This window comes from Patagioenas fasciata, chromosome 22, assembly GCF_037038585.1.
Source record: "Patagioenas fasciata isolate bPatFas1 chromosome 22, bPatFas1.hap1, whole genome shotgun sequence".
NCBI classification, from domain to species: Eukaryota; Metazoa; Chordata; class Aves; order Columbiformes; family Columbidae; genus Patagioenas; species Patagioenas fasciata.
In genome coordinates this window covers 1,118,067-1,137,778 of record NC_092541.1, presented here as the reverse complement: position 1 = coordinate 1,137,778, position 19,712 = coordinate 1,118,067, and the positions used below count along the sequence as shown (strand labels likewise).

At 59.6% G+C, this 19,712-nt stretch overlaps 2 protein-coding genes across 2 annotated transcripts; both read left to right on the top strand.

The window, feature by feature from the left end:
* The first annotated feature begins 1,348 nt into the window (after positions 1-1,348).
* Positions 1,349-10,033, top strand: LOC136111626 (amine oxidase [copper-containing] 2-like). Its single transcript, XM_065855931.2, has 5 exons — positions 1,349-1,901; positions 3,523-7,292; positions 8,369-8,654; positions 9,104-9,233; positions 9,421-10,033. The coding sequence occupies exons 2-5, from the start codon at positions 5,726-5,728 to the stop codon at positions 9,703-9,705; spliced, it is 2,268 nt and encodes a 755-aa protein (XP_065712003.2). The 5' UTR covers positions 1,349-1,901; positions 3,523-5,725; the 3' UTR covers positions 9,706-10,033.
* Positions 10,034-11,199: 1,166 nt separating this feature from the next.
* AOC3 (amine oxidase copper containing 3) lies at positions 11,200-15,698 on the top strand. Its single transcript, XM_065855929.2, has 4 exons — positions 11,200-13,109; positions 13,192-13,477; positions 14,450-14,579; positions 14,696-15,698. The coding sequence occupies exons 1-4, from the start codon at positions 11,540-11,542 to the stop codon at positions 14,996-14,998; spliced, it is 2,289 nt and encodes a 762-aa protein (XP_065712001.2). The 5' UTR covers positions 11,200-11,539; the 3' UTR covers positions 14,999-15,698.
* The last annotated feature ends 4,014 nt before the right edge of the window (positions 15,699-19,712 follow it).

Below are 19,712 nucleotides of genomic sequence, written 5' to 3'. Positions count from 1 at the left end.
AGTAGGAACCGCACTAGAGGCCAAGCCCTTATCCATAGGCTTCACTGGGGTCTCTGGGGATGGGGCAGATGGTTCTTAAGCCTGAGAGCAAGCGCAGGCGGTGGGGGAGAAGCTCACACTTGGGCCTCGCAGCCGCTGGTGCTCTGCAGAGAGGGGAACCTGCCCCATCTGTGCCGGCTCTGGTGCCGCTGAGCGCTCTGCTCTGCGTTCCCAGCTCCCTCTCATCGGTCTCCCTTGTCAGTCCTGCCTAAATCAGTGCTTGGAACTAGGCCTGGCTGGGCTGAGCTCAGGTGGCTCCTGCTCCTGTTTACCATTTGACTAGAGCCGCTTTCTTGGCTGAACCCAGCGTTACTTCGCACACATCCCCTTCAGCACAAGGTGCTTTTGTCCTGGTGGAGGGAAGGGAGAGGCCAGAGGTCGATCCTAAAGTCCCAATAGTCTCCAGACTCGGTCACCGCCAGCTCTGCTGTCCCCCCTCCCCATGACAGCCGGTGCTGGGGGGTGACGATGGCCGATACCCCCCCAATACAATTTCAGACCCTTTCCCCTGGGACGGCCGCGCTCACGCGTGCGCCTGGTCGCTCTTTCAGGCCGCCAGAAAGTTTCCTGGTCCATCACAAACCCCTTTGGAAATGACTGGTTGTGTTGCGTCAGTTTTTGTGTCTGGCAAGTGGGCCCATAAAGCTGCAGGCTCCCAACATTGTCTTATTTATAGTATTTCTACTTAAGTCCCGTATTCAGGGAACACGAAATCATTTGTTTCAGGAACCTCGCTTTCCCAGGTCTCGCTGTTACACCCGTTCATTGTGCAGTAACCTCGATAGTTGTGTTACCCTCATTGTAACAACAGTGGCAAATGGAATGAACTCTCTCCTCCTCTTCTTTTTTTCTTGGTTTTTTTACTTCGTTTTTGTTTCTCCTGCTTCCACATTAAGAGCCATGTTGTCTCTTGCTGGTTTCCCAGGGATTTGCCCGGAGTGTGGAGGGGCTGCTGGCCCTCGCTATAGACTCTTCTGTTGTTGTTTGTAGTAAGTCAACTCTTAGTCTTCCCACTAATAAATATTTAGTAACAAACCAACTGTTCTGGCTGCTGTCTGGGAGCAGCACATCCCCTTGTGTTTCTCTGTATCGATTCCTTTTAATTTGTTCAGCTCTCTTTGCCAGATGAAAGTATGTAAACTTTTACCATGTCAAGAAATTAAAACAAGGTACTTGGAATTCTTTTAAGGCAGCCCCTTGTGTGTGATGCTGAGCTCTTAGGCCGTGCAGTGTGAACGTCACTTCTGGTCTTGCCTTTCTCACATCAGCTGCTCCTTCCCTGCGTTCTCATTCCCCTTTTTGACCATGGTGTGAACGGCTCTGAAGGTTGTTTCTGTTCCTTTCGCATGTTAGGCTCACTCTCTGGGGTTTAAAGTGATCTGTCCCATCCCAGCCCAGCGTGCGGGACTTTGGCCATCCTGGTTTTAACTGCAGGAGACGCGCGTGGTGTTTGTCAGAGTCCCCGGGTGCTCCGGTGCTGGTGCCCGGACGCTGCAGCCGGTGCCTCTGTCACCTGCACGGTCCGTTCCTCTCTCAGCTGCTCCATTGGCCCCAACCAAAGCCTCCTCTGCTCTCCCCAGGGGATCATCCTTGTTCGTGTTGCGCTTCCTGCCGCGGCCCTGGGTGCAGAGCCCTCTCTGGTGGCCCCAGGGCTGCTCGGTGCCGCTAGATGGGGCCCGTGCCCGGCCACAGGAGCCACCGCCGCCAACCAGGGCTGCTCGGCACGTCTGGCCTCGAAACCTTCAGCTGCTGAGAAGCAGGAGCAGCCGCTCCCTGAATGACGCTTCCCGAGTCCCGCCGGCCCCACGGTGCTCCCTGCAGTGTGGGAAAGTCCTGCTGGTGCTCGAGCTGCTCCAGGGAAGGTGGGAGTCGAGCTGGAAACTCGGGGCTGAGCCGGAGCTCAAGGGAAGGGTCGTTGTTCCAGGACTCGGTGTGGTGCAGCACAGGGGGTTCCTCACCGCAGCCAGAAACCCGACTCCAGCGGCCCCGGGGAGGGACGGAGCATCCAGGGCAGTTGTCCTGGAGGGAGCGGGTTCATGGATGGCGAGGGTTTCTTGTTTCTTGTCTGTCATCTTCACCCCTCAGGGCGGAGGTTTCTTTGCTCTCCAGAGCAGCGGCAGCGTGCGGCCAGGGCTCAATTCGCACCTTTCTGAGACTTCCCAGCTTATACCAGTGACCCTTTGAGAGGAGAGCGGCAGCACAGGGGTTGCGTGCAGGCAGGAACGCAGCCGGCGCGGGAAGGGTCAGGCAATTTCCACTGTTCTGTTTCACACAATCTGACCCCGTGAGACGAGGGAACGGGAGCAGGAGTTTTCCAAGGCCGAGGGCTGGCTGGGGCTGTGGTGACGCCTTGCCCGTGTCAGGAGAGCTGCCAAGGGGTTTCTGTCCTGTACACTTTCCCTGGTGTCTGGCAGTCGCTGACTCCGAATTTCCATCAGCCAAGAGCCGTTGGTCTCTGGTTTTGGTTTCTATAAATTCCAGAGTCTATTTTTTGCCGCATCTACCTTTCCGTGCAAGCGAGAACCAGCAAACTCCTCTCCCAGCTTGCAATGTTTGGGAGATGTGTGCAGTTTAGTAAATGTAAGATGGGCTGATGGGCAGTACCTAAAAGCCACCAGGTAGCCAAAATAAACTTTGGTAGGATGCGAGTTCTCCATCCTTGATGTGGGATGGGGCAGTGGGCTAATGGGAGCGGGGAGCTGAGTTGCGGGAAGAGGTACGTGCACAAACGGCTCATAAACAAGTTGGTGTTTAGTGAGATCTGTAATCTTTTAAATTCTAGGTTAGCTGCAAGCTGCTTTTGGAGAGGATACACAAGCATTTGTGGCCCTTAAAGATCCCTGAGGCTTTTCGTTGGGAAGGTATCGACACAGGTTTCCTGGCTCTGCAGGCCCCGTTAATTCCTCTGCTTCCTGAAATTCCTGCTGCAGGATGGAGGTGGATTTGGGGCTGTTATGTGTGCTCTGAAGCAGAGCTCCAAGAAGGGCAGGTTGATTCTTGTGTTGCTCGTTAACAGGCTTTAAAAGCCCTCATCCTGAGAAGTCCAGCACAAAGGGATGGTATTAAATAGCGAGGTACCAGACACGGCATCCGTGGCACGCGTAGCGGGGCAGAGACAGGACACAGAACGTTTCATTTGCGTCCTGCAAGCCTGGGGCGGGTGCTGTGGGTTGGTTTGTTGTGGGGATGTCATGGAAAATTAGGGTTTCTCTTTCTTTGTTTCCCGAACATCCAACACGCACAGCACGAAGAGGGCTCCCACACTTTTATTTTGGGCCACCTCCCAGGCACTCTGCAGGGCTGAGCTGTGATTTGTGGGGCAGCAAGGCCTGTGGAGTTGGTCCAGTTCGCTTAAACTGCTGCTGTGCCGCTTGGAAAATGAGTGTCTGTAATTGCGGCCTGGGCCGGGACCTTTAGGGACTTGGGATGCAAAACCGAGAGGCAAAGTCAAAACTGAATGATCTGCTCTTTTTGTACTTTAAGGAAATGGAATTGAACAAGCATTCTGCTGCAACGTGCGCCTGCACAGCTGAGCGAGACGGCTGCGTGAACAACACATCAGCATTTCGTAGATCACAGAGTCATTTGGTTTGGAAAAGCCCCCCAAACTCATCAAGTCCAACCGTTCACCCACCCCATGTCCTGAGAACCTCATGTCCGTCTGTCCAGCCCTCCAGGGATGGTGACTCCAGCACTGCCCTGGGCAGCCTGTTCCAATGCCCCACAGCCCCTTGGGGAAGAAATTGTTCCCAGATCCAACCTCAACCTCCCCTGGGCAACTTGAGGCCGTTTCCTCTGCTCCTGGCGCTTGTTCCTGGGGAGCAGAGCCCGACCCCCCTGGCTCCAAGCTCCTTTCAGGCAGTTCAGAGATCAGAAGGTCTCCCCTCAGCTCCTGTTCTCCAGCTGAACCCCCCAGGTCCCTCAGCCACTCCCATCACACTTGTGCTCCAGCCCCTCACCAGCTCCGTTCCCTTCTCTCCACTCGCTCCAGCTCCTCACATGAACTGATGCTGTGGCTCCGCAGGCTTTGCTGGCACGGTGGCCAGCGAGGCAGTGATGACGGTGCTGGCACAGAGCAGACGTGCGTGTCCCTGACCTGCCCAGCCGAGCCTGGGCTGAAGAAGGCTGATGCTGCCCGTGGTGGTGAGGATAATGGAGTGTCCTTCACAGCAGTGTGGCCTCCTGCCTACCAGTGTGGTGACGGCTGAGCACGGCCAGAGGACCATGTCCAGGGCAAGATCGGCTACAGAGGAAGAGCTGAGGCTGGGGGAGCTGCCTTGCAGAATCCTGGGGTAGTTGGTGTTAAGGGACCCCTGTGGATCCCCAGCCCTGCTCACGCAGGGTCCCAGAGCAGATCCCACAGGATCCCAGGGGGTTTGAATGGCTCAGAGAAGGAGACTCCACACCCGCTCTGGGCAGCCTGGGCCAGGCTCTGGCACCGCAAAGGAAAGAAGTTTCTCCTCGTGTTCAGACGGAGCCTCCTGTGTTTCAGTCTGTGCCCGTTGCCTCTCACCAGGAAACTCTGACGGGAGGAGGAACGCGAGGCCGGGTGAGGTGAGGTGAGGTGATGCTGGCAGTGGGAGTGGAAATACTGGGTTGAATCTCAAGCTCTGGTTCTCTTGGATGCCTTGTGCTTCTCAGCACCAGCTCAGGGACAGGCAGGGTTTGTAGCTCAAGCGCCGTGTCCCGTCCACCCCAAACATCTACCACGTGGCAGGATGGACCACCAAATCTTCTTCTTTGGCCACCTCGTTGTGCCAACGCTTTTCCCCAGCGTGGTGAGGCCAGCAGCGGTTTGGTGGGGGCAGCTGTGGGCAATGGTCACAACCTCTGGTAGGAACCCAGGAGGTGGCTGCTCAGCGGTGGCCTGGCACGGTGACAACGGGCACGGTGACATTGGCCACTGCCACCGGCTGCTGCTTGGATGCTGCAGGTTGGGTGGTTTTGTCCTTGAAACTTCTCAGAAGCTGCACCTCAGTTGATCTTTGAATGGGAGACAGAGGCAGAAGCTGCGTCATCTCGTTTCAGGGCAGTTCTGGAGGGTTAATTAGTTCATGGCTGCTCAGAGGTAGCAATTAAAGAGCTGGTTGTCCGCAGCTCATGGGGCCTGAATCTCATCCTGCGCGATACCTCTCTGACCTGCCCAAGATTTCTCCCCCTACACAGATGGATGTGTTTTCAGCAAAGGGTTTCTTAAAAACACTAAAATCCAAAGTGACTCCAAGCTCGGAACCATGCTGCCAGGGAGAATGTTTGCAAGGAAACAGCGCGATCAACAAGGAAACTCAGTGAGTTGCAAAGAGGTGAAAACCTACAGTGTGACAACAATTCCCAGCTTGTCAGAGCCCCGCAGAGGTCCCGGCCGCCTCGGCTGACTTACAGAGCTGGGTTTGCACAGGCAGCCTCAGGAAGCTCAGCCGGACTGAAAAAGTAACAGAATTATTTGAAACTCTGTGTGAGTCACTGACCCTGCATCCCTAGCAGAACGACTGGTGGAGAGGACGGAGAGTGCAGCTCGCACAGGAGATCTGCCCTTTCTGCTCACCGCGGGTTTCAGCTCTCCTCCCCCGGCCTCTCCCAGGCTTTGTGCTTTCCCTGTTAATCCATCCAGTGCGAACGGAGAGAGGCAGCAGCTGGAAACCCTGCTCTGAACGCTGCTGCCAGTGCCTGGGGACCAGCAGCAGGCATGCACATGAAAACCATCCTCATCCTCCTCGTGCTGGCTTTAGCCACGGTATTCGCTCTCATCTGCGTGTTGCTGACTAGGGGAAGGGCCCCCAGCACCTGCCAGCACCGGCCCCCGGGGCAGGAGGACGCCGATGCCGGGCACAGCCTGGTCTTTGCCGACCTGACGCCCCAGGAGCTGCTGCAAGTGGTGCGGTACCTGCGGGGACACCTCGGGGTGCCGCTGGTCGACGCCTCCCGCGCCAAACCCTCCGACAACTGCATCGCCTCGGTGGCCGTGCAGGTCCCCGCCAAGGCAGAGGTGCTGCGGTTCCTGGATGCCGGGGGGGCTCGTCCGGCCCGGGAGGCGCTGGCCGTGCTGCACTTCGGGAACCAGCCGGACCCCAACGTCACCGAGTACGTGGTGGGGCCGCTGCCGACGCCGACGTATCACCGGGACGTGACGGTGCAGAAGTACGGGGGGAAGGTGCCGTACCACCGCAGACCAGCGCTGGCCGTGGAGTACGAGCAGCTGGGTGGGTTTTTGAAAAGCCAAGTGTTCCCCGCAGCTCCATCTTTCATGCGTCAAGTGATGGAGTACGACGGAACCAGCCTGGCGGCCCTGACAGCCGCTCCCCGCGGATCGCGGTCCGGAGATCGGCTCACCTGGTTCGCTTTGTTTCAGAACGTGAGCGGGTTCTTCGTGCACCCCGTGGGGCTGGAGGTGCTGGTGGACCACAGCAGCCTGGACATCTCCCGGTGGGGGGTGAGCAGGGTCTTCTACAACGGGCAGTACTACAGGGACATGGTGCAGCTGGAGAGCGCCTACGTGCAGGGTCGCGTCAGCGTGGAGAAGCTCAGAAAAGCCCCGCGGGATGGGGACTTCTCATCCATGAAGCCCCGAGCGGCTCCGGCTGCGCCGTTCCCTTTGCAATATGAACCCCAGGGTCCCCGCTACAGCATCAGGAACAACCACGTCGTCTTCCAGGCCTGGAGCTTTGCCTTCGGGGTGAGCGTGAACACGGGGCTGCGCTTGTTTGACGTGCGGCACAAGGGGGAGAGGATCGCCTACGAAATCAGCGTCCAGGAGGCGCTGTCAGTGTACGGCTCCAACTGCCCCGGGGGGATGTCCACCCGGTACATGGACGGCAGCTTCGGCATCGGGCGCTACGCCTCCCCCTTGGTGCGAGGGGTCGACTGTCCCTACTCGGCCACGTACCTGGACGTGCACTACCTGGCTCACGCCGAGGTGTCCCGGACCAGGAGAAGCGCCCTGTGCATCTTCGAGCAGAACACGGGCTCCCCCCTGCGCCGCCACTACTCCAACTTGCAGTCGCTCTACTACGGGGGCCTGGTCAACTCCGCGCTGGTGCTTCGCTCCATCGCCACCGTGGGCAACTACGACTACGTGTGGGACTTCGTCTTCTACCAGAACGGGGCCGTGGAAGGCAGGGTGCAGGCCACGGGGTACACGAGCTCATCCTTTCTCCACGGGGACGGTCTGAGATACGGCAATAGGGTTTGGGAGCACACGCTGGGTACGATACACACCCATTCCGTCAACTACAAAGTGGATTTGGATGTGGGAGGTAGGTCTGGGTCTTCCTTTTGTGTCTGCCATTATACCGGGAAAGCCCAGAGCTTTGCGGGGATTGTCTCCTAGTCCACAGAATCCCTAATATCTGCCACCAGAACTCCGCTCCTCACCTCTTCTTTCCTTGCAAAGTTATTTTCCTGCGTATAAAATAGGCTGCAAAGCTCATGGATTTGCAGGCAGTGTGAATGGTCTGCGAGCCCTGTGTTCAGCCCGGGGAAAGTATGAAAGGTAGGAGCTGGGCGATGTTTGTGTTTCCTTGAGGCCCCGCTGGCGCGGGCTCTGTTGCTGTAGGCACGGCCGGGCAGACGGGGCCACAGCCCTGTCTGCAGCGCCGAAGGGCTCAGCCCGCTCTCGCCGCATCTGCTGCTGGTCCTGGTGCTTCTTACCACTTGGGAAAGTCCTTTTCATGTATCTTGGCTTAAAGTGGTGCAGCCGGACCGGTGCTGAGCTTGTGCTGCTCCATCCCCGCTTCTCTTTTGAGGAAACGCTTGTAAGTTGGATCCTGAGCCTGGGGCTGCGAAGCCGCTGCGGGGAGCGAGTGAATCCCGCTGCTCCTGCACACAGTCACGGTTTCTGGCAGCGGATCCCTGCGGGTTATTTGAGTCCAAGAGCGGCTCCTTCTGTCTGGCATCCACCCTGGGAGGAGCGAGGATGCTCAGCCTGAAAGGCTGTTCCAGTAGCTGGAAAGCTGCGGGGGTACTGGTGGTGCTGGGGGCACGGGTTGGCAGTGTTACATCTGTTATTGACACCTGCTCCTGTAAAAGGCTGGGAAAAATGATGTTTTAGATCTGCCTGTGATCAAAGAGATCCCCGGTAAGCAGATCCCAGCCTGAGGAGAAGCGCAGCTCCAGCGTCCTGCGCTGTCTGCGGCATCGCAGGGAGGAACCAGAGAACAAACGATGCACATGGAGATGGAGCTGAGTCGGTGCGGGGTTCGTGACAGCTCTGCTCCATGGAGCCGGAGCATGGGAGAGGAGGATGGGGAGAGCGAGCTCTGCCTGTGGGGACATCCCTGGGCACAGAGGACTGTGGGGAACGCTCCTTAGTTACTTTACTTTTGCTTTGCAGGGGTGAAAAACTCCCTGGTGGCGCAGGACATGGTGTTCGAGATAACGCGGGCACCCTGGAGCTTGGAGCAGCAGATAGAGCGGCCACAGCTCACCAAGAAAGTCCTGGACACGGAGGACCAGGCTGCCTTCCGGCTCCAGGAGAAGATGCCCAGATATATCTACTTTGCAGCCGACAGCAAAAACAAGTGGGGCCACCAGCGTGGCTACAGGATCCAGGTCACCAGCTCTGCAGGGGAGCACGTCCCCGAAGCCAGCTCCATGGAGAGGGCCATCAGCTGGGCCAGGTCAGGCTGCTCTGACGGGGACGGCGGTTTCTCAGGGACACCCCCAGCCCTGCCAGCTGGGGAGGCAGCGCGTGGATGGGAACGTGGATGGGGAGGCGCAGGGCAGATGCTCCCCTGGGCTGGGGTTACTGCGCAGGAGCAGGGTTGTGCTCTGCAGACTGTCTGGGGAGCTGCCTTCATCATAGAACCTTAGAATAGTTTGGGGTGAAGGGACCTTCGAAGTGCATCCAGTGCCACCCCTGCCATGACAGGGACATCTTCACCAGCTCAGGGTGCTCAGAGCCCCGTCCAGCCTGGCCTGGGATGTCTCCAGGGATGGTTCATCCACCACCTCTCTGGGTACCTGGGCCAGGCTCTCACCACCCTCAGGGCCAACAATTCCTTCCTTGTGTCCATCCTGAACCTCCCCTGCCCCCGGGAGCTGCCCCCATCTCTTGTCTCGTCCCCAGGTACCAACTGGCCGTCACCCGGCGGAAGGAGGAGGAACCCACCAGCACCAGCATCTACAACCAGAACGACCCCTGGACGCCCACCGTGGCCTTCGCCAACTTCATCGACAACGAGACCATCACCAACGAGGTGAGCTGGGGTCCCCGGGGCTGGACCTGCAATAACCAGCCCTGGGCTGAGAGGGGACAGCCCATGACCCCAAAATTCACAGCATGACCCAAGCATTCACCCCGTGGCCCCTGCACGGACTTCGGTTGCTCCTGCTGCTCCAAGTTGCTGCAATAACTGCGGTTTTTGTGGCTCTTCCCTTGCCCAGGACCTGGTTGCCTGGATAAGCGCTGGTTTCCTTCACATCCCGCACTCCGAGGATATTCCCAACACTGTGACGGTGGGAAACTCGGTTGGTTTTCTCCTGAGACCCTACAACTACTACGACCTGGACCCCTCCATATACTCGCAGGACGGCGTGTTTTTCACCAGCGAGCAGGACGTCACGGCCTGCGAAACCAACCCCATCGCGTGCCTGCCCAAAACCGCCTCTTGTTTGCCAAACCTCCCCCCTTTCACCTATGATGGCTTCAAAAATATAAGCAGGCTTTAACGCTACAGGACGGTGCTGGGAGACCAAGTCAGAGACTCCAGGTTGACTGCTCTGTCTCACATTTTCCGTTTTTTTAGTGAAGTTGTCTCAATTTTCCAGTTTTGCAATGACTTCTTCACTTTTTATCATTGCTTTTAATATAGTGCTGTTCAAAAGGGAAGCATAATGTTCCTGGCACGATGCCAGCCGGGTGTCTACGTTGTCTTTGTTAATTGCTGAATTTGAGTCTGCTGCAGGAGGAAAACGAGGAGAAAACAAATCCCGTTCCACTGCTGTAGGAGCAAGCGCTGTGTAGTGCCGGTCTCAGGTTTAAAAACATGAAGATTACTCTGGTCCAGCGCTCTCTCGAGTGTCTCGTTCTTGTGACTTAGAGCAGCATCTGCTGGGGGTGATGCTGCAGCTGCGCTTGTTCCTGCATCCACAGCCCAGTGGATGCTCTGGGAGCCCAGTGGGCACGGGGACGGAGCAGCTGGAGGGTGGGAAGGGAGGGCTGGGGGTCCCGGTGCTTTGGAGGGGAAGGACTGAGCTTTGTGGGTGCTCGGGGTGAGGCTGGGGACAGAGCTGGGATGTGCTTGGGCTCGGCCCGTCGCACTGGCCGGGTTCATCCCAGCTCAAGCCTGGGAGCCATGTGGCTACTGGTGATGCAGCACGGCCAGTGCCACTGCCTCTTTGCCTGCATGCTCAATGGGCTCTGGAGCCTTCATCCCGTCATCCTCCTCATTGCGAGGCCACACCTTGAATCCTGGAGTCAGTTTTGGGTCCCTCACACCAAGAAAGCCCTTGAGGTGCTGGAGCGAGTTGAGAGGAGGGAACGGAGCTGGTGAGGGGCTGGAGCACAAGTGTGATGGGAGCGGCTGAGGGACCTGGGGGTTCAGCTGGAGAACAGGAGCTGAGGGGAGACCTTCTGATCTCTGAACTGCCTGAAAGGAGCTTGGAGCCAGGGGGGTCGGGCTCTGCTCCCCAGGAACAAGCGCCAGGAGCAGAGGAAACGGCCTCAAGTTGCACCAGGGGAGGTTGAGTTTGGATCTGGGGAACAATTTCTTCCCCAAAGGGCTGTGGGGCATTGGAACAGGCTGCCCAGGGCAGTGCTGGAGTCACCATCCCTGGAGGGCTGGACAGACGGACATGAGGTTCTCAGGACATGGGGCAGTGCCAGGGGTGGGTTATGGTTGGACTCGATGAACTTGAGGGGCTTTTCCCACCCAAATGATTCTATGATTCCATCCCCCTAATCCCCCTCCTCACTGCCCTGTCTATGCCAGGAGGTCACAAGCAGCTGTCCCCTCCCTCCCAGCTGCAGGACCGGTTCCTTCCCACACCTGCGATTGTCAGCAGCCACCAGCGATGCCACAGTGTCCCTGCACAGGCGCTGTGACAGCGGGGTCGTGGCAGGATGGGGCCGCGGTGCTGAGCTCAGCAGTGCTCTGCACAGAGGAGCATTGTCCCTGCAGTCCCTGCTGCCCACTCTGCGTGTCCACAGGGTTCAGAGAAGGAGGCGAAGGGAGACGCTCTAATTTCCCCCAGCCGACTGCGTCTGTGCTCGGTAAGAGCTGCAGCGCAGCGCGCGGGATGAGAGGGGAAGGACAGATGCAGAAGCATTAGGTTTATTTAAAATTATGGCCCCCTGGGGGAAGCAGAGCAAAGTTGCCTTTTATGGTTCCCAGCAAACCCCGGACACTTCCGAGAACGTTCCCCTGCGAGCTCCTCCGGGCTGTTCTCCGCCGAGAAAAATGAGGGGAAAAAACCCAACCCAGCCTTCTCGTGTCAGCGGGAGGATTCTGCAGCTGGAAACCCTCCCTGTCGGACCGCGGGAGCTCTCAGTGCCTCCGCAGACATGAACGTGAAAACCGTCCTCATCCTCCTCGTGCTGGCTTTAGCCACGGTATTCGCCCTCGTCTGCGTGTTGCTGACCAGGGGAAGGGCCCCCAGCACCTGCCAGCACCGGCCCCCGGAGCAGGAGGACGCCGATGCCGGGCACAGCCTGGTCTTTGCCGACCTGACGCCCCAGGAGCTGCTGCAAGTGGTGCGGTACCTGCGGGGACACCTCGGGGTGCCGCTGGTCGACGCCTCCCGCGCCAAACCCTCCGACAACTGCATCGCCTCGGTGGCCGTGCAGGTCCCCGCCAAGGCAGAGGTGCTGCGGTTCCTGGATGCCGGGGGGGCTCGTCCGGCCCGGGAGGCGCTGGCCGTGCTGCACTTCGGGAACCAGCCGGACCCCAACGTCACCGAGTACGTGGTGGGGCCGCTGCCGACGCCGACGTATCACCGGGACGTGACGGTGCAGAAGTACGGGGGGAAGGTGCCGTACCACCGCAGACCCGTCACCGGCAGCGAATACACGGACATCAACGCCCTCATCCAGCGGGAGCTGAGCAAGGCACCGCACGTCCTCGCCGCCTGCTGCGAGTCAGACGGGACCGACCTGATCTTCCTCACCACAGCCCCGCGGGGCTTCAAATCCGGTGACCGTGCCACCTGGTTTGTCCTCTTCCACGCTGTCACCGGCACCGGCTACTACCTGTCACCAGTGGGGCTGGAGGTGCTGGTGGAGCACCGGGACCTCCACGTCTCCCGCTGGTCGCTGCGCCAAGTCTTCTACAATGGCCGGTACTTTGCCAGCACCAGGGAGCTGGAGGATGCGTTCCTGACCAACTCACTGGAGGTCGTGAGGATGCGGAAGCCCCAGGCGGACACGGTCCTGGGCTCCATGAGACCCCGGCGCCCGCCCGGCTCCCCGGGGCCGCTGCAGTACGAGCCTCAGGGTCCCCGCTATAGCGTCAGGGACAACCGTGTCACCTACCAGGGGTGGAGCATCACCTTCGGCATGGACCCCAACTCCGGCCCGCGGCTTTTCGACATCAGGTACCGCGGGGAGAGGATTGTGTACGAGCTGAGTCTGCAGGAAGCCTTAGCCCTGTATGGCTCCAACTGCCCCGGGGGAATGTCCACGCGCTACCTCGACGGCAGCTTCGGCATCGGCAGGTTCGCCTACGAGCTCGTCCGCGGCCTCGACTGCCCCTACGCGGCGACCTACGTGGACCAGCACTACCTGGTGGAGTCAGAGACCCCCAAAACCAACCAAAACTCGCTCTGCATCTTCGAGCACGACGCTGCCATCCCGCTGCGGCGCCACTTCTCCGACTCTCATTCCTCGTACTACGGCGGGCTGCGGAAAAACGCGCTGGTCATCCGCACCGTCTCCACTCTCATCAACTACGACTACATCTGGGACTTCGTGTTCCACGGCAGCGGGGCCGTGGAGGTCCGGGTTCATGCCACCGGCTACATCAGCTCTGCCTTCTTCCACGGCCGAGGGACCAACTACGGCAACAGGGTTGGGCCCCACACGCTGGGGACGATGCACCTGCACCACATCCACTACAAGGTGGACCTGGATGTTGACGGTAGGTCTGGGCACCTTGGTGCACGAGCGCGGCTCTGCCCGGCGTGCGGAGCTCGAGGGGGTTTTTCTCTCCTGCCTCACAGGGCAGCTGAACTCCCTGGAGACCCAGGACATGGGGTACGAGCTGGTGAAAGACCCGTGGAGCCTGGAAAACACCATTGAGCGGCCGTACCTCCGCAGGGAGAGGCTGGAGAGGGAGGACGAGGCGGCGTTCCCCCTCAACGCCCCCATGCCCCGCTACCTCTCCTTTGCCAGCACCAAGCGCAACAAGTGGGGGCATCCGCGTAGCTACCGCATCCAGATCAGCAGCTTTGCCGGGGAGCACCTGCCCGTCAGCAGCTCCATGGAGAGGTCCATCAGCTGGGGAAGGTGGGTGCTGGGGCTGGGGTGTGTGTGTCCCATCCCCTCTCGTCCCACCCTGTCACCGCACCCCTGGCTGCTCCTGCATCCCAGCTCGGGAGGGGCTGCTGCACTAAGGGAAAGGAAACTGGGGAAGGGGCTGGAGCACAAGTGTGATGGGAGCGGCTGAGGGACCTGGGGGGTTCAGCTGGAGAACAGGAGCTGAGGGGAGACCTTCTGATCTCTGAACTGCCTGAAAGGAGCTTGGAGCCAGGGGGGTCGGGCTCTGCTCCCCAGGAACAAGCGCCAGGAGCAGAGGAAACGGCCTCAAGTTGCGCCAGGGGAGGTTGAGGTTGGATGTGGGGAACAATTTCTTCCCCAAAGGGCTGTGGGGCATTGGAACAGGCTGCCCAGGGCAGTGCTGGAGTCACCATCCCTGGAGGGCTGGACAGACGGACACGAGGTTCTCAGGACATGGGGTGGGGACAGGGGTGGGTTATGGTTGGACTCCATGATCTTGAGGGGCTTTTCCAAACAAAACGATTCTGTGATTCTATGAAGGGTTAAACAGCAAACGTATATTCTTTGGCTCTGAGAATCCACTGAAAAGCTGCTCAATGACATCTGCTCATAGTAGTTCACAGGCAAGAATCTGACCCCAGATAAGAGCAACCAAATGTATTTGTTCCCTGTGAGGGCACCGAGCTGTAGAGCAAACTCCCAGGGGAAGATCCGGCCTCCCCAGCTCTTGACATCTTCACGTGAGGACAGAATGTTTCCTGGAACGCGGGATGAGCACAGAACTGGCTCCGTGTCAGGGTGAAATTTAATGGCTCCGTGCTCGGGGGGGCTGGAGGAGTTAAAAACGTCCAGCAGCCATGGCCAGGCAGCGAGCAGCAGCATCCGTGCCTGGATTCATTTGTGTGTTGTACCGGAGCAGCGGGCGATCCCCTGCCAACCCGCAGGTGCTGGAGCTGCCCCCATCTCTTGTCTCGTCCCCAGGTACCAACTGGCCGTCACCCGGCGGAAGGAGGAGGAACCCACCAGCACCAGCGTCTACAACCAGAACGACCCCTGGACGCCCACCGTGGCCTTCGCCGACTTCATCGACAACGAGACCATCACCAACGAGGTGAGCTGGGGTCCCTGGGGCAAGGGGAGCTGAGCGCCCCAGGTGCCAAACTGGGCGCTGCTGGGCTGGAAGGTTCCGCTCAGCCTGACGTGGTACCCGGTTCCCATTCTACCCAGGACCTGGTTGCCTGGATCTCTGTGGGGTTCCTACACATCCCCCACGCCGAAGATGTCCCCAACACGGTGACGGTGGGGAATGGCGTTGGCTTTTTCCTGAGGCCCTACAACTATTTCGATGAGGATCCGTCGGTGGAGTCGCCAGACAGCGTGTACTTCAGCGGTGAGCAGGATGCCGGAGCGTGCGGGGTCAACCCCCTCGCCTGCCTGCCCCCCAACGCCGCCTGTGCCCCCCAGCTGCCCCCGTTCCACTATGGGGGCTTCCTCAACCTCAGCCTGGCCCCACCGCCCGGCGGGCTGTGACAGGGACAGGGCCACCGCTGTCCCTGTCCCCACCGCTGAGGAGGGTCAGTGTCCTTAGAGAGGCTCCGGTGGTGACAGTGGGGACGGGCTGGTTCTGCCACCGCACCAGGACTTGCGCTCCCCATCCCTGGGGTGTGATCTGCTCAGGGTCAGGTTTTTGGAGGAGCTCAGCTCGTTTTGGCACCGCAGCGCTGTCGAGGGTGGACTCAAAGCCTCTGAAAAACAGTCCCTAGGAGTGGGTTTTGGAGACTCCGTCCATGAGGCCACCCAAAGGTGCTCATGGCTGCTCTCCTGCTGTGGGACTGGGGCTCCTGTCACCTCCCTGAAGTAGGTGGGTGCACGCAGGGCTAGGGCGCTGGGCACTGCACAAAGCCGCAGCTCCCCTTGGAGCCATGGCCCGTGCCAAGGTTTTGCGCAGGGTGACGGGAGTGGGTGGCGTGGGGTGCTGTGGCCCGAGGGTGTTGGGCCATAGGGAGCCAGCAGCTCCAGGATGCCCAAAGCATCCACCCAGCCCCTCGGCTGCTGCAACTCCAGGTGATGCTGAGCTCTGACTGCTGTGGCAGTGCCAGGCTCTGGGGACAGGGACCGGGAGCCTGCAGAAGGGCACTACCGGACCGCGGGACAGGTACTGCCCAGGCTGAGCTGCCCCTTGTCCACCCTTCACCAATAAACAGGCGCTCGGGTGCTTTTTCTGACCAAACTCCCGCGTTGCTCATGGGTGCTGCTGCGGCTCTCGTGGCTGGTGGCCAGAGCCCCAGTGCTGCTGATGCTGTGGGTGCTGCTGTTCTGTAACCGATGGTTATAGAATAACCTGGTGCTTATAGAATCACAGAACAGTTTGGGTTGGAATGACCTTCAAAGCTCCCCCAGTGCCCCCCCTGCCATGACAGGGACATCTTCACCAGCTCAGGGTGCTCAGAGCCCCGTCCAGCCTGGCCTGGGATGTCTCCAGGGATGGTTCAGCCACCACCTCTCTGGGTACCTGGGCCAGGCTCTCACCACCCTCAGGGCAACAATTCCTTCCTCATGTCCAGCCCACCCTGCTTGCAGGGCCCTGAGGGCTACGGGGCCGGCACATCCCCCAGCACGGCTGCGCCGGCGTGCACGGCCGTGCTCTTGGACCCCACGCATGGCAGGAGGCTCCTGCTGGGGAATATGGACAAACAAGGGAGTTAATGTATAACGGCTGTACCCAGCCGTGGTAATCGGGTCTGGCCTTGGCTGCTGCCCAGTGTGCTCAGCCCCTGCCCGTGTGGGGACCCTTGATCCCGTGCCTCCGGCTGCGTGCACAGACAGGATGTGAGGGGACACTGCTGTGCCAGGATGGGAGGGACACTGAGGGACTTGGTGACAGCGGTTCAGCTCCAGCCTCACATCCTGGCCCAGGCACATGGCTGCAGGTGCCAAGTGCTGGACAACACACCGCTGGGGGCATGGCGGGTGTCCGTCCCCCCTGACCCCTCGCTTTGGGAGCTGGGTCTGCCCATGGAGCTGCGATGGGCTCCAGGAACCCAAACAGCAGTGATGTGACCCCTGGGAGCCAGCTCAGCTCTGCAGCAGGGAGGGGACATCAGACAGGGGTGGTCCCTGGGGTGACAGGTCCCGGAGGCGCCTCGCAGGGCTCAGCAGGAGCCGGCAGGATGCTCCCTGCAACGGGAAGGTGGCAGCCAGCCTGCTCCCAACCTGCCACCGTGTGCCCACGTGTGTGCGAGCGCTGCTGGACTCTGCCCGCGTGCTGATGCAGGCAGGACCAGCCGTGCTCCGTGCTCGGGCTGCGGCCCCTGCAGCAGGCTGGGAACCTTCTGGATGGGAGCTCGGCACCGCGTGCGGCACGGCACAGTACAGCACCCGCCTGTGCTGCGCCTCCTGGAGCCGCATCCGGCGCCTGGGCAACCGCGGGGCCACCGTGTCCCGCTGCTGGCACACAGCTCCTGCGCTGCCAGCGCATCGGGCTCGTTGCACACAGACCTCAGCGCAGAAATAAAGCAGCCCCAGCCTGGCAGGGGGACACTGGAGCACAGCTCGACTGGCAGCACTTTGTAGAGTCATAGAATCATAGACTCATCAAATCACAGAACCGTTTGGCTTGAAGGGACCTTCCCAGCTCCCCCAGTGCCACCCCTGCCATGGGCAGGGACATCTTCACCAGCTCAGGGTGCTCAGAGCCCCGTCCAGCCTGGCCTGGGATGTCTCCAGGGATGGTTCAGCCACCACCTCTCTGGCCAACCTGGGCCAGTGTCCCATCACCTCATTCATGATCACCCTCATTCATGATCACCCTCATTCATGATCACCCTCATTCATGATCACCCTCACATCGCGCTCGCCCTGCGCTGCTCCCGCCGTGCTGGGAGGAGGAGGTGGCCGCCCCATCCCATTTCCCATCCTCTCCCTGCTGTGGCCCCAGTTTTCCTGCAGTGACTTTTTCCAAGGGGACTAAAGCACACCAGTCCCCATCCCCCAGCGCCTTTTGCCCCCGTTTTCTGCTGTGAAATCTCTCCGGGAGAATTTATTGCTGACTGTTTCAAAATATTTTTGATGCAGAAGCCAAGTCTGTTGCATTCCTTCGCGCTGGCCAAAGCCGCTCTCAGCTGAGGACCCTGGAATGGGCTGCTGGAGAATTTGTTTTGCACGAGCAATTCCAGTTCTGTGCAAACGTCTGCTTTGCTGGGTTTTTCTGTAGGTTGGGAGCTCCATCTGGGGCGGGAACGCTGGGCTCTGTATCCCTGGGTGCAGCGAGGCCAGGCTGGCAGGAGCAGCCCTGGGGAGGGATGCGCCTGATCCTGCACCGTTTGCACCATTTTTCCTTCATGTGCATTTCCCATTCGCTGATGGCGACTGGGAAATTGTGACTTGGCAGGACCGGTGTGACTCCTGGTGTTATCCCCCCATGCACGCTCATGGCCATCCCGGGATCCCCAACCTTGATGGGGCTTCTCCATCCCTGTGGACATGGTTGGTTCAGCCTGGACCAAGGATGCTGAGCCCAGGGCCGGGCTTTGGCAGTGCCCGCTGTTCCCTTTGCCGGTGTGAACTGGGGATGCTGGGATCCTGATGGGCAGCTCCTGGGGGCTGGGGACAGTCTGCCCACGGAGCAGGGACATTGCTGGGCTGTGACCAGGGGACATTGTTGCTTTGTGGCTGCAGATCTGCCCCAGCCTCATGCTATTGAATGCAGATCTCTAATCATCCAACTGCATCTGCAAACACCACCGCTTTCCCCCAGCCCAGCAGCTCCGTGCCTGTGTTCCAGGCAGGAGGGTTTGCTTTGGTTTTGCTATTGAGCCCCCCGCTAGGCTACGTGCAGGCGAAGGGGGAGGATGCTGCCCGCGGAGCCCAGGGTTTGTGGGCAGGATGGCGCTGGACACGACCTCTGCCTGCTCCGCACCCTGGCAAACAGCTCGGGGGTAGCGGTTCAAGGATCTTGACCTGAACTTTCTCGAGGAGGGAGATAAGTGATGCATTTTCACTGGCTGCTAATCATTAACGCCTCCTTGCCTGTTCCCCTGCCGCCTGTTTTGCTCCGTGTCTGTGTGCCAGGCGGAGCTGGGGAAGGAGGTCCAGGCTGACCCTGTGTCCTGGGCTCCCAGAATAACCCTCTGTGTTACTCATCCAGCGCTACCACCCTGGGAGGAACCGGACGATAAAGCTGCGGTGCCAGCAACAGCACAGCAGGGAGGAAAATGCCACAGGGATCTGTCACGAGCAGGACGAGTGGCCTGTTCAGCTCCATCCCCGCAAGCAGGGTGTGACGGGGCGGTTTTGTGCAGGAGGGGGTTAAGGCGGCGCAGCTGTGCTGGGAGGAATGCCTGCCCTCCCCGGGGACTCATTTGCGAAGGTTCTTTAACCCCACACCAGAGAGCAGACAAACAGCCCTGGCAGGCAGGAGCTCCTCGAGCTGCCCCGTCTGAGGCTGCGGGAGCTCCAGGAACAGCTTGGAAAGTTTCCCGTCACGCAGAGTCCTGGCACGGGCAGTGGCAGCAAGGTGGCTTCACCAGCTGGAGCTTTCAGCTGATGGGGGTGCTGGGCAGCCTGCGTTCCACTCCGCAAACCCCCCAGTCCCTGCTCCTGGGTAGCCTTGTGATGCTTCGGAGTATCCCTGTGGTGTTCCTGGGTATCCCTGTGATGCTTTGGAGTATCCCTGTGATGCTTCGGAGTATCCCTGTGGTGTTCCTGGGTATCTCTGTGATGCTTTGGAGTATCCCTGTGGTGTTCCTGGGTATCTCTGTGATGCTTTGGAGTATCCCTGTGATGCTTCGGAGCATCCCTGTGGTGTTCCTGGGTATCCCTGTGATGCTTCGGAGCATCCCTGTGGTGTTCCTGGGTATCCCTGTGATGCTTTGGAGTATCCCTGTGGTGTTCCTGGGTATCCCTGTGATGCTTCAGAGTATCCCTGTGGTGTTCCTGAGTATCCCTGTGATGCTTTGGAGTATCCCTATGATGTTCCTGGGTATCCTCGTGATGCTCCAGTGCTGCTTGGGGCAATGGCAGAGGAAACAGACAAAAGCCACAGCAGCTCAGTGGTGCCGTTCACACCGAGCGCAGGTGCTTGAATCTCCTCCCTGATAACGGAGCAAATGCTGCGGTTCAGCAGCAGCAGCTGAACTGCTGTTCAGGAGGAGCAGGGGCTACAGGACCCCCTAGAAGTGATGCAGGATCCCCCATGCATGGACAGCAGACGATGCTGGGAAGGGTTAAGGTGCTGTTGTCGGAG

Bases quoted from the DNA above. Each gene is read 5' to 3' on its own strand.
- LOC136111626 (XM_065855931.2), top strand. From the start codon at position 5,726: ATGCACATGAAAACCATCCTCATCCTCCTCGTGCTGGCTTTAGCCACG. The intron at 8,655-9,103 runs GTCAGGCTGCTC...TCTCGTCCCCAG, and splicing joins AGGGCCATCAGCTGGGCCAG to GTACCAACTGGCCGTCACCC. The intron at 9,234-9,420 runs GTGAGCTGGGGT...TCCCTTGCCCAG, and splicing joins ACGAGACCATCACCAACGAG to GACCTGGTTGCCTGGATAAG.
- AOC3 (XM_065855929.2), top strand. From the start codon at position 11,540: ATGAACGTGAAAACCGTCCTCATCCTCCTCGTGCTGGCTTTAGCCACG. The intron at 13,478-14,449 runs GTGGGTGCTGGG...TCTCGTCCCCAG, and splicing joins AGGTCCATCAGCTGGGGAAG to GTACCAACTGGCCGTCACCC. The intron at 14,580-14,695 runs GTGAGCTGGGGT...CATTCTACCCAG, and splicing joins ACGAGACCATCACCAACGAG to GACCTGGTTGCCTGGATCTC.